We start from the raw sequence: 16,048 nt of genomic DNA on the forward strand, positions 1-16,048 counted from the left end.
AAAAGTCAAAATGCAATTTTACCATGTTATCATTTTTGGAGGTTAAAATGTAATTTTATAACTTTCAAAGGACTTAAAACATAAAGTTTTAATTATGCAATAACATTACAAAAGTACAAGATCAAATTATGCAAAACTGAAGTAAAAGAGTTAAATTTCGAATTTAAATGTAGTAGAAGGACTACAACCATAATTAGACCAAGTTGAATGAAGTATTCATTGCAATGGCGCGTAAGGCAAACGCAATTTTCAAAGGAGACAATCGCTTTCATAGTCCTAATCAACTAAAAGAAATAACACTTTAGTAACGTAAATAGAAGAAAACAATATTAGAAAAATTACCCTTTCAGTTTAGGGTTTAATTTGATTCGAATTTAAATTTTATTAATATTTAATGTAATTATTGAGATCTATAATTTTTTAACTTTTAAATTAAAGAAAAGCGTTTAAATTTTAATTGACTAAATCAATAATCATACCAATAAATTACAAAAAAATAATAATAATATAGGAAAGTAATTCAAAGAAATAAGCAAAAGAGAGGAAGTGGAGGCAGAAAATCTATGTATATATATATAGATGCAAATAAATCTGTACAAAATCTGATCCAGCGATGCAATAATTACTTTGCTTGAAACAAGTTTAAAAAAAGGCAGTGTGGGGAGGTATCTTTGATTCCCTTGTCACCATCTCTCTTCTGAATAACCCTTTTTTTCTCTGCAAGTGAAAGAAAAAAGCTTGGGGATTTGCAAAGCTAAACTATATATCTCGTATATATACACGGGTATAAACATATATTAGGCTTAAGAACTATGGGTAGCAATTATTATGGAGAAGCAAACATGGGAAATGAAAGAGGAGGAGGGTCTTCAAGGAAAAGTAAGAAGGATAAGGCAAAGCAACCCCAAAGAGGGCTTGGTGTTGCTCAATTGGAGAAGATAAGGTTAAATGAACAAATGGGTTATCATCCTTCATTTCATGGTCCTTACTCTTCAAATTTCAACCAGGTAAAAAAAAAAACTAAAAACCCATTTTCTTTTGGTCATTTCATCAAATGGTTACATATCATGTTTAATGTGTGGAATTTGATGAAGAAAAAATGGGTTTTCTTTATTTTTGGTGTGCTGGGTACATGCAGGAAGATATGAGAATGCAGCATCCAACTGGTTATTCATCTATGGTAGCATCATCTTCTTCATTTTCATATTCATCATCTTCATCAACTTCTTCAGCTTCTTATGGTTTCCACCCTAGCATAATGGTGGGTGTTCTTTATTTGATGTCTTCAAAGATATTTCAATTAAATCCTCTTTATTGATGGGTCATTAATTGAGTGCTTCTTTGACATGATTTTCTGTGTCACCCATTATAGCTTTAGAGTATAATAAACCATGGCATACAAGATTTTTGGTGGATATATAATAAATATATATATGTACGTGTATGTATGAATATGTATATGTTTTCCCTCATCACCATGTTCATCACAGCTACAAGTTTTGGATGAAAATGGTTTTTACAAAAATATGGATCATTTGAATTTAAGTTGGTGCTAAACCCTAGATGCTAATTTTCACCCCCGCTGTCATCCCCAGTTTCAAATACATATCAATGACTATGTTGGTGAATAGGAGTATTGCTATAAATGCAAGAAATTGAATGGATTGCTTATGATTTTTACCTAAATATTACAGATGGGGCTCAGTGAATATGATCAAAGAGCAAACATCAGTTATGGCGATTCCCAACCTAGTACTGCAGCAAGGTGCATATATATACACATACATATCTATATAGCTTTGCATTTATGGATACATTTTCTTTTGGCTTGTAATTAACGTTTTGCAACAGTTGGAACCCTGGCAGTGGCATCTTAGATGCACAACCAAACATGACCAGACAGCTTCTAAGCCTACATGTTGAGGTACTGTATAGATATTTATATATATGCATACACATATACATTCGGATACTTGGTAACAATACCATGATTCTCTTGTATTAAAAGTCAAATTGCATTTTTGCCTTTTTACTCAAAAAACAGGTATTTAGTTAAAAATTTCATCTTATTCTATTGTTAAAAATTGGCCGTTGTATGTTGACCTGATGTACGCGTGGCACTCCACGTATAACAACTTCCTAATTATTTCATCAGCCATGTCAGTTTTTAACCATAAAAATGGATAAAAATTTTAACTGAAAGAACTAGTTTACTCTTTGATTTAATGTATAGGGACTAATTAGCTATTTTTAGTAAAAAGGACAAAATGCAATTTGAGTCTTTGTGCAGGAGCCTCTACGGTACTTTTACACATATCCTTGTATATGTAAAATGTTAATAAGATTCTATTTTTTAGTAAAAGGGACAAAATGCAATTTGAGTCTTTGTGCAGGAGCTTCTATGGTACTTTTACCACATATCCTTGTATGTAAAATGTTAATAAGATTACGTATTTCCTATATTTTTGCAGGATTTACATCCCAAAAAGAGCAAATCATTGGGGTCTAGTAGTCAAAATTCTGAATCAAGTGAAACACAAGAGTTAGATTTGGAGCTGAGATTATCACTGTAATCAGTAATGTTTTTCTGCCACTTAAAAATGTTTTATGCTTATATTTCCTACCTTAGAATTGTAAGTTCATAATATGGTCTTGCAATTTATAGATACAACTTGAGCATACGGATGAACTTGTTTTGAATCTTGTGTAAAAAAGAAGGTAGAATATTGAGTTGCTGCTGCATGAGATATATATGTAGTGATAATTTGATCTTCATGTTCATGAATTTTCAAGGAAATTAATGAAAATTTCAATGATTAAATCGGTGAAAGTACTACGGAGGCTCCTTATATAAGGAGTCAAATATAATTTTGTCCCTTTTACTAAAATAATGGATAAATTAGTCCTTATATCTTAGATCAAAGAGCAAACTGACCATTCTTGTTAAAAATTACATCCATTTCTCCTATTAAAAACTGGTGTGGATGACGAAATAGGTAGACAGTTACACGCAGCGTTGCATGTGTATCTCTCATGCTAACGTGCATGTATTAGTAGTTTTTAACCGTAGAAATGGATGAAATTTTTAACAAAAAGACCAGCCTGTTTATTGATCTAACGTATATGGACTAATTTGTCCATTTTTAAGTAGAATGGGACAAAATGTAATCTGACTCCTAATATAGAGACTTTTATAATACTTTCCCATATGATGGAATTGATCCCTTAATTAGTCCCTATTGTTCAATAGTCAATCACTTTATTAAAGAAGATGGAAAGGACTTAAAATAATAATAATAAAACATGTCAAGGAGCAAGTACGTACAAAGTGGGGGACTAAAGGTTTCTCATCAATTAAGATAAGAGTGATGAAAAGGGACAATTTTGGGACATGTCTTTGGAATCATGTTCTTCATATATACATGAACTTTTACCATGTAACATATATTATGGCAAACAAAACTGATCACTTCATGGTCAATATTAGCTGCTTTTTTTTATTGCCTTTTAGACAATGAAATGGAACTAAGATCAAGGCCAAACCACTGAATTAAGGGTTATGTCAAACAAGAAAAGCATATCTTTAAACAAAATGCTAAAGAATTTATGAGGAGTCATTTGATTCTCAGTTTCATGTTGTTATGTGTATGAGTTCATTATACAAACTTTGATTATTGACATCTTAGTTTACTTTAAGGAATCATTACTTTCATTGTTATGCAATTTGCTTCTCTAGTGGCTAGCTCCTAGCTGCAATAAAAGTTTTCCTTCTAGGGACCTATAAATAATTTTTTTGTTTGGAATTCAAACTGAAATTGAAAAAAAAAAATTTCAAAACATTTTGCATATGTAAATATTAATTCTGCTACAAGTTAGACTTATTTAATTCTTTTTTAATAGTATAATGATTAAATAAATTTATTTAATAATAACCTATAATACAGGGACTTCCTAGTACTACTTTAACCTGTGTATGTGTTTAATTTGAACAATGAAGTCTTTATTGGAGGAGATATATGTATATAGGTGAATGTATCTGTCAAGTCCTTCTATTAGAAAAGTTGAGTTAAATTAATTCATTTAATATAAAAGCTATGCCATGTATATGGTTTTTTTTAATGAAATAAATGTGTCAAATCTTGAACAATAATGTGCTAAAAAGAGAAGTCCCCCAGAACTGCAATATTTGAGATGTTAATTCAGTACACATAAATGGGGTATTCTTTTTTATAGCCTATAAATAAACTATTCTTCATCAAGCAAGCAATATATCATTTTTTTTAGCTTATGAATCACCATAGTTTTCATTGCATTTTATTTTTGCATGCAGTCAACTAGCGATTAGTGTAGTGGCAAATAGGGCTGGGATCGAAAAATTAAAAGTAGACTCAAATCGAAGTGTTTAAATAGTTTATGGAATGTAAATTTAAAAAATGTAGTTACTCAAAATCGAATCAAATTTTATTTTTTTAATATATAATTCATTTTATTTTTTATAATATAAAAATTAAATATTTTATTTTTAAAATAGTGAAAATAATTTAAAATTTCTTAAATTTTTAGAAATATTTATAAAAAAAAGACATTAAAATTTTGTTAAATAATATTCAAAAACTATAAAATAATAAAATCCATTTTATCAAAATAAATTTAAAAATCTAAAACTAAAAATTAATATGAAAAAAATTCAAGAACGAATTGAATTATGATGAAAATTTTAAAATATTCAAAAAAATTTAACCGAACTGAATCGATACTATCTGTAGTAACATCAAAGTCCAAGTTCAAACTTGAAAAATATTTAAGAAAAAGAATGTTGTGAATCAACTATTAATGGAGCAGCCATCGTGAACGTAATTTTTCACATGTATTAAAAAAAATTCATCTTCAAACCCTAACACGCTTGCTAACCCCATAATATAATTATAATGATTACTTCATCAAAAAAATCAAAATAAAAACCTTTTCTAGGGTTCATCTAATCTTGCTGAGCTGAAACTTGAGAAATTTTATTTTATAAAAATATATTATAAGTCCTTGTATTCTTAGTAAATTTGGAATTCAGTTCCTTTATTTTTTAGATTTTAAAATTTAGTTCTAATTGTTAATACATGTTTATTACAATATTATTTTTTTAATTACATTGCTATCAAGTGAGTGTTTTTTATTTTAAAATGTCACATCAATAAATTTACAAATTATTTGGATCTGAATTTTGAAATTTGAAAGGAAGAACGACTAATTCCTAGAAATAGATGTAGGGACTAAAATCTAATTTCATAAAAAATACAGGGACTTATAACGTATTTAACCCTTTTCTACCCTAAGCTATCATGATGAAAGCAAGATGTAATTTAGCTTAAAAATTGATTGGCTCCAATGATCTCAATTTACTTGCAGGTTTTGCCATTACCACAAAGAGAACGAAGTGCATTATACAAGTGATCTTAACGTGTTTCTTGTCTGCTTTCATTATACATAAAGTTGCTTGCTTTCAAATATTTGTGATGTAAAAGCTATGAATATACCCCCATAAACAGCTCCATTATTAATAATTCAACATCATCCAAATTATAATTATTCCTATCAAAGACCAAAAGGATTATTAAAGATTAATTTTATGGAACCCAAGTTGATTCATACAAATCTCAATATAAATGTGCGACTTATTTTATAGTTAAAAGGGAAAAGGTTGAACAAATATATATATATATGTATATATATTATAAGCTTGTTTAATGACAAATTTCACGTGGATTTCAAGTATATTGATATTAAATTCAGGTTCGAATTTTATGTGTGGAAAGTGAAAACTCTCTTCTTTTTTTCTCGAGTAGATGTGAACTATAACTATTCATATTAAAGACCAAAAAGATTATTAAGATTATTTTCATAGAACCCGAATTTAAATTCAGTCGGTTTATACAAATGTCAACATAAAATCAGGGTATTTTTGAGATTTGTAAGAAATATCAGATTGTACAGTGCTTATGAGTTGTTAGAAACAAATTATTTGGAAGCACTGCATCATGCTAAAAGTGCTCTGATGATATAACAGCTGGATTTCGATATTAAAAAATTTGTCCATATTTGCTAAATGAGATAAAAGTTGATTGCACCCTTCTTCCTTAAAGGGGAAAATGAGATAAAAGTTAAATAAATCTTTCAAAAAAAAAAGGACATATTTGCAAAATGCAAATAGGAAGTAATAGGGATTTGTACCCCTCTATGAGAGCATGAAAGAACTTTGATTTCATTGCAAAAGCAAAAAAGTATTAAGTAAATTATTGCACTTTAAATAATCATTATTGCAGAAATGAACATAAATTACGTTAATATTTAAATGAAATTTATCGAAATATGAATCTTTATAAATGAATTAAACAACCCCCAAAGGTTTCCGATGTATGTATGTATGTGTCTAGGCATAGATATGAGCGGCCATCACCCTCAACATGGTAAAACAAAGGAGTGATTTAGGAATCCCCTTATGAAGCCCCCAAAATTTCTTACTCCTTTAAAAAATAATAAAATTATAAATTAATATAATGAAAATAGTCTTTTTCCCCTCAAGTTTTTGTAATTCCATTTTAGATCCCCTAAATTTTTTTCTTGCCTTTACCGTTGGTTGTTGATTCACCTTATTTGACTCTAAATTTACCAAAAATATCTACCATATATACTAATATACAACCATTAAAATTATGGATGAAGTTTGTTGATTGAGTCTTAGCTTAATTGACATAAGCATTGTTGCAAATGCAAGAGAATGCGGGTTTTAAGTGCATTGAAACGTATTATCTTTTTATTTATAAGGATGTGAGTTCTAATTCTCTAATTCTGGATTTTTTTTATCTAGGTTAAAGCATTGTTGATTTTTTTAATTTTTTTATTCGTCACTAGTTTAATCAATTGGTCTTCCGATTCTTGACTCAACCAATAGAGACAAAGCCAAGAAAAAAAATATAAGTTCAAAATTTACCGTTTTACTAATTTATAAACTTAAAGTTCCCAAAAGGGTCATACAACGGTTCTTTATATTTTTGTAAAAGTTAAAACTCTTTAGCACAGTCCTATCAATCATTCGATCTAATCTAATTTCAACAACATTTCATATTTTATATACAATAACACCAAATTCGAAATAATTATATCAATATTTTATTCACAACATCAATCAAATCTAAATTAAGCAACCCCACAAATGAGGGAATATTATCATTTACCAAAACCTAAAAAGATTAAAAAGTGAGATTTCATATCTTCATGGGGGATGTGTGAGAATTGGGAAAATTTTATTGCTTTGCAAGCCCATTGGGCTTTTGCTATTGGGCCCATCAAACCATTTTTTCCATTGGATGTTGTAAGAATTGGCCTAAAAAATGTTATGTCAACGGAGGACAGGTATGTTTTTCTATGTTGGAATTGAAAGTCAAGAGATTCTTTGTTTAGATTTTTTTTCAATGTTATAAGTGTTGTATTATTCATAAATTTGGAATTTATTCTTTATATTTTTTAGACTTTATAATTCAAGTTCAATTGTTAACACTATTAAATTTATTAGTGTGATATCTTGAAATAAAAAGAATCTTAATTTGATAGTAATGTAATTAAAAAAATAACTTTGTAATTAACTTAAATTTATCAAATTAATCTTTACAGTATTAACAATTGGACCTAAATTTTGAGTTTTGAAAAATAAAGGAATTAAATTCCTAATTTACGAAGAGCAAGGGACTTATTACATATTCTAACCATTTTTATATTATATTTTCTTTTAGGTCAAATTAGGTTATTAGTCAAATATTATGTGTATGTTGTAAATTTAGTTCCTATACTCTTATATGATCAATTTTACTCTTTTTATTTTTTGAGTTTTGAAATTTTATCCTTAACTTGGATGATCACAATTAAATTCTATTAATATCAATTATAACTATCAGCTTCAACGCCGGTTGCAACTTAAGGAAAAACTGGCAGACCATTATAATTTGCATTATTTGATCATTGGCATATTTTGAACAATTTTATTTTGAAGTTTAATTTCTAAAGATTGAAGATTGTTAACAACTTATCTAATAAGACTTTATCTACAAGAATTGACACAAATAAGCATTCAAATCAAACTCTTAATGCAATCGAAGTTCTCTTAAATAGAATATCTTTATCAGTATATTGAATATTGAAGATCTTTTTAAAGAGCAGAAATAAGAGCACCTTATTTGTTCAATTAGGAACTGTTTTAAGTGCAAAGTGTGCCTTTGGATGAGCAGTGCGTTTACCTCCGGTAAGGTTAAAAATATTGATAGCGGTGAGATTAATTACTGTAGCTATGAGGTAAAAGATTCTACTGCACCATAGTCACCACCCATCCAAAGGCACACTAAGTAAAGTTGATTGAGTTAATCAATTAACATTTAAATTTTTTAGCAGAAAGACTAAGGGTGGGTTTGGATGGGCAGTGCGTTTACATGTAGTTAGTGTAAAAACAGCGATGGCGGTGAGATTAGATACTGTATCGATACTGTAGCATGAGACAAAAAGTAAACTAAACACATTGAATTGCACCGCACCCATAGAGGGAGAATGGTTTAGATCAAAGTATAAGAGTGAGGTTACAATTGAGTTGAACGTAGATTATAGCTTGTCCTTATTGTTGATAATAGATTACTTGTTGGACAAGATCCTTCAGACGTAAGAAGTTTTTGGTCTACGTGAATAATTTTCTAGTGTCCATCTCTATTTTTCTTCCTGTAGTTACTTATTCAAGTTGCAACTAATGTAACAACCCGATTTTTAGTGATGCCGAAAACAGTGGTTCGAGGCCACCAAATCCAGAAAATAAGCTCGTAATTTTTTATTATTTAATAGTTACGAGCCAAATGTGGTTTTTAAAAGATTTTTGAATTAGTAATTTGTATTTTATAAGGCTTTATTAGGTTAAGTGATTTAGAAAAGAGGTATCGATATCTCGATCCTATAAACTGAGCTGTAAATATTTTTATAAATATTTACAGGGTGTCATTAAGGTAGTATTAAATTTTCGTTAGAAAATTTTAATGTTTTGGTAGTTAATTAATTAAAAAGAACTAAATTGAAAAAGGTGCAAAACTTGCTAATTAAAGAAATAGTGATTAAATAGCCTAAATAGTAAATAAAGGAGGACTAAAAGGGAAATTGGACCCACATAGAATGGGTGAGGCGGCATAAGCATAGAAAAATCAAGGAATTGATGTGAAATAAGGTCAAAATTATAAATTTTGCCAAATTTAAGTGAAATAAAAGGGAAATTGAAATTCTAGACATTTTTCATCATCATTTTTCAGTTATAAAATATCCATTGAAGAGGGTTTAAGCTGGTTTTTCAATATTTACTTCATGTAAGTTTAATTCTTGCTATTTCCTTGAAATTTTTATGTTTTGGGACTTTTACAATTACGTCCAACTAACCATTTCATTAGTTTTTGATTTTATTGAAAGTTTTGGAAGATACCATTGATATTTTTATATGATTTTAGTTATTATATGATGAAATTGATTTTATTTATTAGGTATTTTATTAAAGGATTTTGGATGAAATCATGATTTAGGGATTAAATTGAGAAGTTGTTGAATTCATGGAAAATTCTAAAATTTCATGGAATTCATGGGCTGATATTGATATATATAAAAATATCTAGGCTTGGTATAAGGATTTAAATTGCATGAATTTCATTTTCCGAGCCTAGGGATGAAATCGTCATTAATTAAAAGTATAGGGGCAAAATGGTAATTTTGTCTAAGATGTGACTTGAATTGAATTGAATGTAAATTGTATTAAATTGATGTTAAATTTACTCGTATAGATTCAGATAGATCAAAAACGGAGTTAGATCATGGAAAAGAAAAAGTATTGGATTAGTAGTTTACAAGTCATGAACAATTGTCGAGGTAAGTTTGTGTAATTTAATTGTGTATATTTATATGCTTATATTGAGTTTTGAATATGTAAATTGTGTAAATGTCATATATGTGTATGTAATTGATCTTATAACTGAAAATCTCTAATAAATAAATAAGTCCCGTTTGGATAATGAGATTCGATGGATACAGAGTTCTGTTTCTCGAAATGGTAGTGTTCCTGCATATGTTACGGACATACCGTAGCTCGAAAGAGTGTCCGTTACAAGCCCTCTCAATCTTCCCGTTATAGTGTTCTTGCGAGCTTCCCGTTAAATGCTCTTCGGAGCATCCCGATCGGTTGTGACCCTACATGTTTTGTGGGCACACCGTAGCTCTTATGAGCGTCCCTTTATATGGCTCTTCTTGAGCTTCCCGATTAAAGGCTCTTTGTTAGCTTCCCGTTAGTGCTCGCTTGAACTTCCTGTTATATGGCTATCCGGTGCTTTTCGTTAATTGCTCTTCGGAGCTACTCGTTATAGGCTCTTTGTGAGCTTCCCGTTATATTGCTCGAATAAGCTTCCCGTTATAATGCTTGAGAGAGAGCTTTCTGTTTAAGTGCTCATAAAAGCACTCCCGGATATGAATTGACGGATTTATAATATTGCACACTTCAGGTGTACTACCCAAGTATCCATTGAGATTTCAAATAATTCAACAGGTGAAATTCTGACATAAGAACATGTGAAATCAAAATGAAACTATTATCTGTATATGCATGAAATACTTGGAAACTCAATACCTGATGAGCTCATCCTTGCTCTTGTTATTCACATGAAATACATGACTAACATGTTTGTTGAGGTTATATGTGTTAGGCTAATTGTCAAATTGCTTTGGATGTATTATCATGTTTATTATATAAGTAAATGAATGGTAAGTTAATTTCTTGTTATACGAACTTACTAAGCATTAAGTGCTTACTCTGTCTTATTTCCTTTATTTTATAATACTCGGAGGCTCGTAAAGGTTAGAAGCTGGTCGGAGCTACATCACACTATCCCCTGGACTTTTCGGTATATATATAAATAGTAAACTAATTTTGGTAATAATGGCATGTATAGGTTAAATGTTACCATTGATGGCAATTTAATGTTGGTTGAAATTAGCCATTGGAATGACTATTAAATGATATGTTTTGATATGTAAATAGTCTTAATATGCTTGATGAGTATGTTTAAAGGGGTGAATGAGGAAAAATCATATAAGTATATTGGATATTAGTTTATGATAGTGTATTTGGTAAAACATGTTTATAAGTATTACGCTATCTTCGTAAGTTGGACATTTGATCATAGGCATTAATATGTCATGCATAAGACTTGAATTTGGCTAGGTTACAATGTTTTGAATTGGCTATTGAATGTGTTTAAATGTTTATATAGGTAGAAGGTGAAATTGGGTGAAGAATAAGGCTTGGAAATGACTTTATTTTGTCCACACGGGCAGAGACACAAGCGTGTGTCTCAGCTATGTGTGACACACGGCCTAGCACATGAATGTGTGTTCTAGCTGTGTGTCCCCTACAACTTAAAAATTTAAAACAAGATGCTCAGAAATTTTCACACGGCCTGGCACACGGGCGTGTGACTTGGCCGTGTGACTCCTGCACCTAAAAGAATTGCAAGTCAGAGAGTTACACGGGTTGGGGACACGGCCGTGTGCTCTACTTCAAATGCCACACGGCTTGCTTGGCCATACGGGCGTGTGTCCCTTGTACCTTAGCAAAATTTTGAGATTTTGCGAAAAATTCTTTGAGTTTCTGATTTAGTCCTGACTTGTTTCTAATGTATGTTTTGGGTCTCGATAGCTCATATAAGAGACGATATGATAATTTTATGACTAAATTCTGATATGAATGTGAAGTAATTTGAAATATTTGAATCTGATCGGTAAACCCTGGTAATGCTCCTAAATCCTATTCCTGCGACAGATACAGGTCAGGGGTATTACAAACGAATAGTTGACAAGTAAAACTCAACAAACTTTCAAATTTGTTAGGTTAAATTATACTATTAGTCTAGCACTATACGTAAGTTGTGGATTTAGTCCCTTTTCTCCAAATCGATCATTTGGTCATTTTTTAAAATTTAAAATTTTAGTCCTAGCTAAAATGGTAATCATTAAATCTATTAACTAAAATGACATTGCTTCTCTTTTTTTTTGTGAGTATTATGTGGTAATAGTAAGCTAAGATGACATTACTCATATGACAATATGTTTATCGCATAAGATTTTTGAAACAATAGAATTTAATAGCTACGTTTTGTTAGAATTAAAATTTCAAAATTTGAAAAGTCTAGTGACTAAAAAGTTACTATATTAGAGTGTAGGGACTAAATTTACAATTTATGAATAATACAAGGACTAAATCCAATCAAAAGTGTCACAACTACATCTCACATGAGTCAAAACAAACTAACTAAATTAGATAAAAGGGATTGTTCTTGTCAATTCTAACCCACACTTGAAATTCTAACTTGATCAACTTAAATTGTAACACCCCTAACCCGTATCCATTGCCAGAATAGAGTTATAAAGCATTACCGGAGTTTACAAATTAATTTACAGACATTTCATTTCATCAAGCATCATATTTATAACCAATCAAAATCAAAACATTAATGAGCTGATGTTGGCCAATTTAACTTATTCATGCTATTATAACCAGAATCAAATCATCCAAAATTACTGATAGAACCAATGGATAGTGTGATATATCTCTGACAAGCTTCCAACCCAGTCGAGCTTCTAATAATCATTTTAATGCATCTAATAATTATACATATTACCAATAATAATTCAATTCCAATAATAAAACACATATTTATATAATATTCATCACCAAATAAAATTCACTTTAATTAAAATTATACAGAATATAGTTCATACGAACTTACAAGGCTCAATTGCAGAAATACCAAAAATTTAGAGACATTTTGGTAATTTTCTATTTTCCTCGAATTTCCACCCAATCTTGATCTAAATTGATATTTCATTCAATTTATTAATTTAAATAATAAAACAATTCATTTCATGCAATTTGGTCACTTTTTGACATTTTTTTACAAATTTACCCTTAAAATCTTACTTTTATTCAATTTAGTCCCTGAACCTAAAACATGAAAATTAGCCATTTTTAATGAAAACTCATGCTAGTTGAATAATTATATATTTTCCTCCTTGTCTTCTCCATTCCACATCCTTAATGTATAGAACATGCTTATATGTAACATTATCTATAATTTCACTATTTATTTATATGTTCATTCAAAGTTATCCACTTGAGTCATAGTCACTAAATTATTTATATCTTGAGAGACGGAACTCCGAATCAAAATCCGCTAAATTTCTATGAAACTAAACTCACATATCTTCTTACCATAAAATTTTTAGAATTCATGGTTTATCCAATAAGTGTAGTTTATTCTTTACAGTCATCTCTGTTATACTACCTGACAGTTTCGACCCTTCTTCACTAAAAATTAATTAGCTCATCGTACGGGATTCAGATGATGTTACCGTTTATTTATACTGAAAATAGACTCATTAAGGATTTAAAAATATAAATTTAAGCCCCTAATTATTTTTCTCAATTTTTTTTATGATTTTCCAAAATCAAAACAGGGGAACCCGAAATCATTCCGACCTTGTCTCACAAAAATTATTATATCTCATGATTTACAACTCCATTGCGGACATCGTTTCTTCTATAAGAAACTAGACTCATTAAGATTTAATTAAATATTTTATTAATCTTATAATTTGATTCCCACAATTTTTGGTGATTTTTCAAAGTTATACTACTGCTGCTGTCCAAAACTATTTTAATGCAAGATGTTGATTACTAAGTTTAAAACTCCCTTATTCCTTTTCTCTATAATATTTCCCTTCACTAATATATCAAGAACATAAGACCTTATTTAAGAAAACTCTACTATAACATCATTGTCATGCTTTTTCAATAATATCAAACTTAAAAATATATTGAAATCTTGATGTTCTTACCTTGTCCTATTAGTTTTAACCTTTAACTTGATTTTCTCTCTCATTTAGCTTCTCTTTCTTGAATCTAACTTGATATTCTAGCTCCCCATAGTCTCCTTATTATCTTTCTCTCTTTATGGATATGAAAATTCTTTTGATTTCTAGGTAAAAATGGTGAATTTTTGGTGGAAGGACCAAATTGTAAAAAAAGCAAAACTTTCTTTTTTTCTCTCCTCTTCTCACGTTGGTGCATGGGAAAAACGGTGAGATGGTGATTCTTCATCTTCCTTTTCTTATATATATACTAAATAAAATAATAATAAAATAATAAAATAATATTTAAAAATCAAATTAAAATATTAATAAACTAATATTTATTTAATCTAAAATATCTCCAACATCATCATTGCCTTCTAGATTTCTCTCTCTTCTAATTGACCATTTTGCCCTTCATAATCTTTGAAAATTTCATCCTTGAGTCATTACTTAATTTGGTAAAATTACGATTTAGTCCCTCAAAATTCTTCACCTTTTCAATTTGGTCCTAATTCATCCATTTTCCTTGGTTTTTAAATTATTACACCCTTAAAATATTTGCACCATTGGTCCTTTAACTTTTTTATATTTACACTTTACCCCCTCAAATTTTGAGTATTTACTCTTAATCAACAAAACTTTTCTCACTTTTGTGATTTAATCCTTTCTTGAATCAATATATCATAATATACTTCTCAATGTTGCCATAACTCAAAGTTTTCCTTTTTGTCACTTTATTTCCTTATTTTACTATATCAAAGATACCTACTTTCTTTCTGTAGTAATTTTCGAGGTATTACAATAGTAATTTTTGGGATATTACATAAATCCAAACTCAAATTAATCATAAAAAATCAGCAACCCAAATCCATTTAACTTGAACCTCATTGTCTCCAAACTCAAATTGGCACAATATGAAACAACTCAAATCCAAAACAACGTCAACCCGAAATGCCTTAAACCTAAACTGATCTAAACAATTAACGTGAAATAACCCAAACTTAGTAATCAGAATCCAGAATGATTTAAACTTGTAATAATTCGACCCCAAAAACTCGAAACAACTAAACTTAAAAAAATTTAAACTCACAATTAATCCAAAATCCAAAATAACCCAAACCCAATATTAACCTAAATAGAAATAATCAAAAAATTTAAATCTGATCAAAAATTTGCCCAACCTGTCTAAGTTTGTTTACTTCTATATAGTTTTCAACCCTTTACGTGTAATTAAACATCATGTCTAAAATCGATATTTATAATTTATTGTATTAATTTAGTGATTAGTTTTTTTCGATCAACCATTTTGATACACGTGTCACCCTACAATTATAACACATGCCATCATCATTTAAAAATATATTTATAAAATCCAAAATAAACATAAAATAATATATTTATACAATTAGGTTTATTTTATTTTATTAATTTGAAAACTTTATTATTTTAAAATTTTTAAAGATAACGATATCATTAGTGACTTGTACACGTGTTATAATTGTAAAATAACATGTGTTTAAATTTAACGATAGATCAGAATAAAAATTTAGATATTAAATTAAGAAAAAAATTATAAAAATCAAATTGAGAAAATGTGCGGGTAAAAATGTATTTAAACTTTTTTATTAATTATTTTATTGCCATAATAATATTTGATGTTAAAGGGAACGTTATTAATTAGAGAAAATCCATATTCTTAAATTAAGAAAAAAATTATAAAAATCAAATTGAGAGAATGTGCGGGTAAAAATGTATTTAAACTTTTTTATTAATTATTTTATTGCCATAATAATATTTGATGTTAAAGGAACGTTATTAATTTGAGAAAATCCACATTCATTAATGAATTATGACAACAACTGCCTAGCTGTCAGAATTGGATTAAGTTGAGACACCATTTTGGACCATTTATTTATGAGTGTATCGCAATTAAGACAATGACTTGGGTGTGGTCTTTCTGTTTCAACATGCACCATGGGTTTGGTAGGTGTTTCTTTTTCTTTCTTTTTTTTTTTTGGAAAATTTGGTAGGTGTTTCTTAATAATAATAATAATAAGAATAAGAATAATAATACATCAATTTCTTC

The 16,048-nt window shown here is 29.1% G+C and overlaps 1 protein-coding gene across 1 annotated transcript; it reads left to right on the plus strand.

The window, feature by feature from the left end:
- The first annotated feature begins 614 nt into the window (after window positions 1-614).
- LOC107932983 (protein SPEAR3) lies at window positions 615-2,781 on the plus strand. Its single transcript, XM_016865117.2, has 5 exons — window positions 615-1,007; window positions 1,139-1,261; window positions 1,695-1,765; window positions 1,852-1,924; window positions 2,472-2,781. Exons 1-5 carry the CDS (start codon window positions 813-815, stop codon window positions 2,571-2,573), a joined length of 564 nt encoding a protein of 187 aa, XP_016720606.1. The 5' UTR covers window positions 615-812; the 3' UTR covers window positions 2,574-2,781.
- The last annotated feature ends 13,267 nt before the right edge of the window (window positions 2,782-16,048 follow it).

This window comes from Gossypium hirsutum, chromosome D07 (genome assembly GCF_007990345.1).
Source record: "Gossypium hirsutum isolate 1008001.06 chromosome D07, Gossypium_hirsutum_v2.1, whole genome shotgun sequence".
NCBI lineage: Eukaryota > Viridiplantae > Streptophyta > Magnoliopsida > Malvales > Malvaceae > Gossypium > Gossypium hirsutum.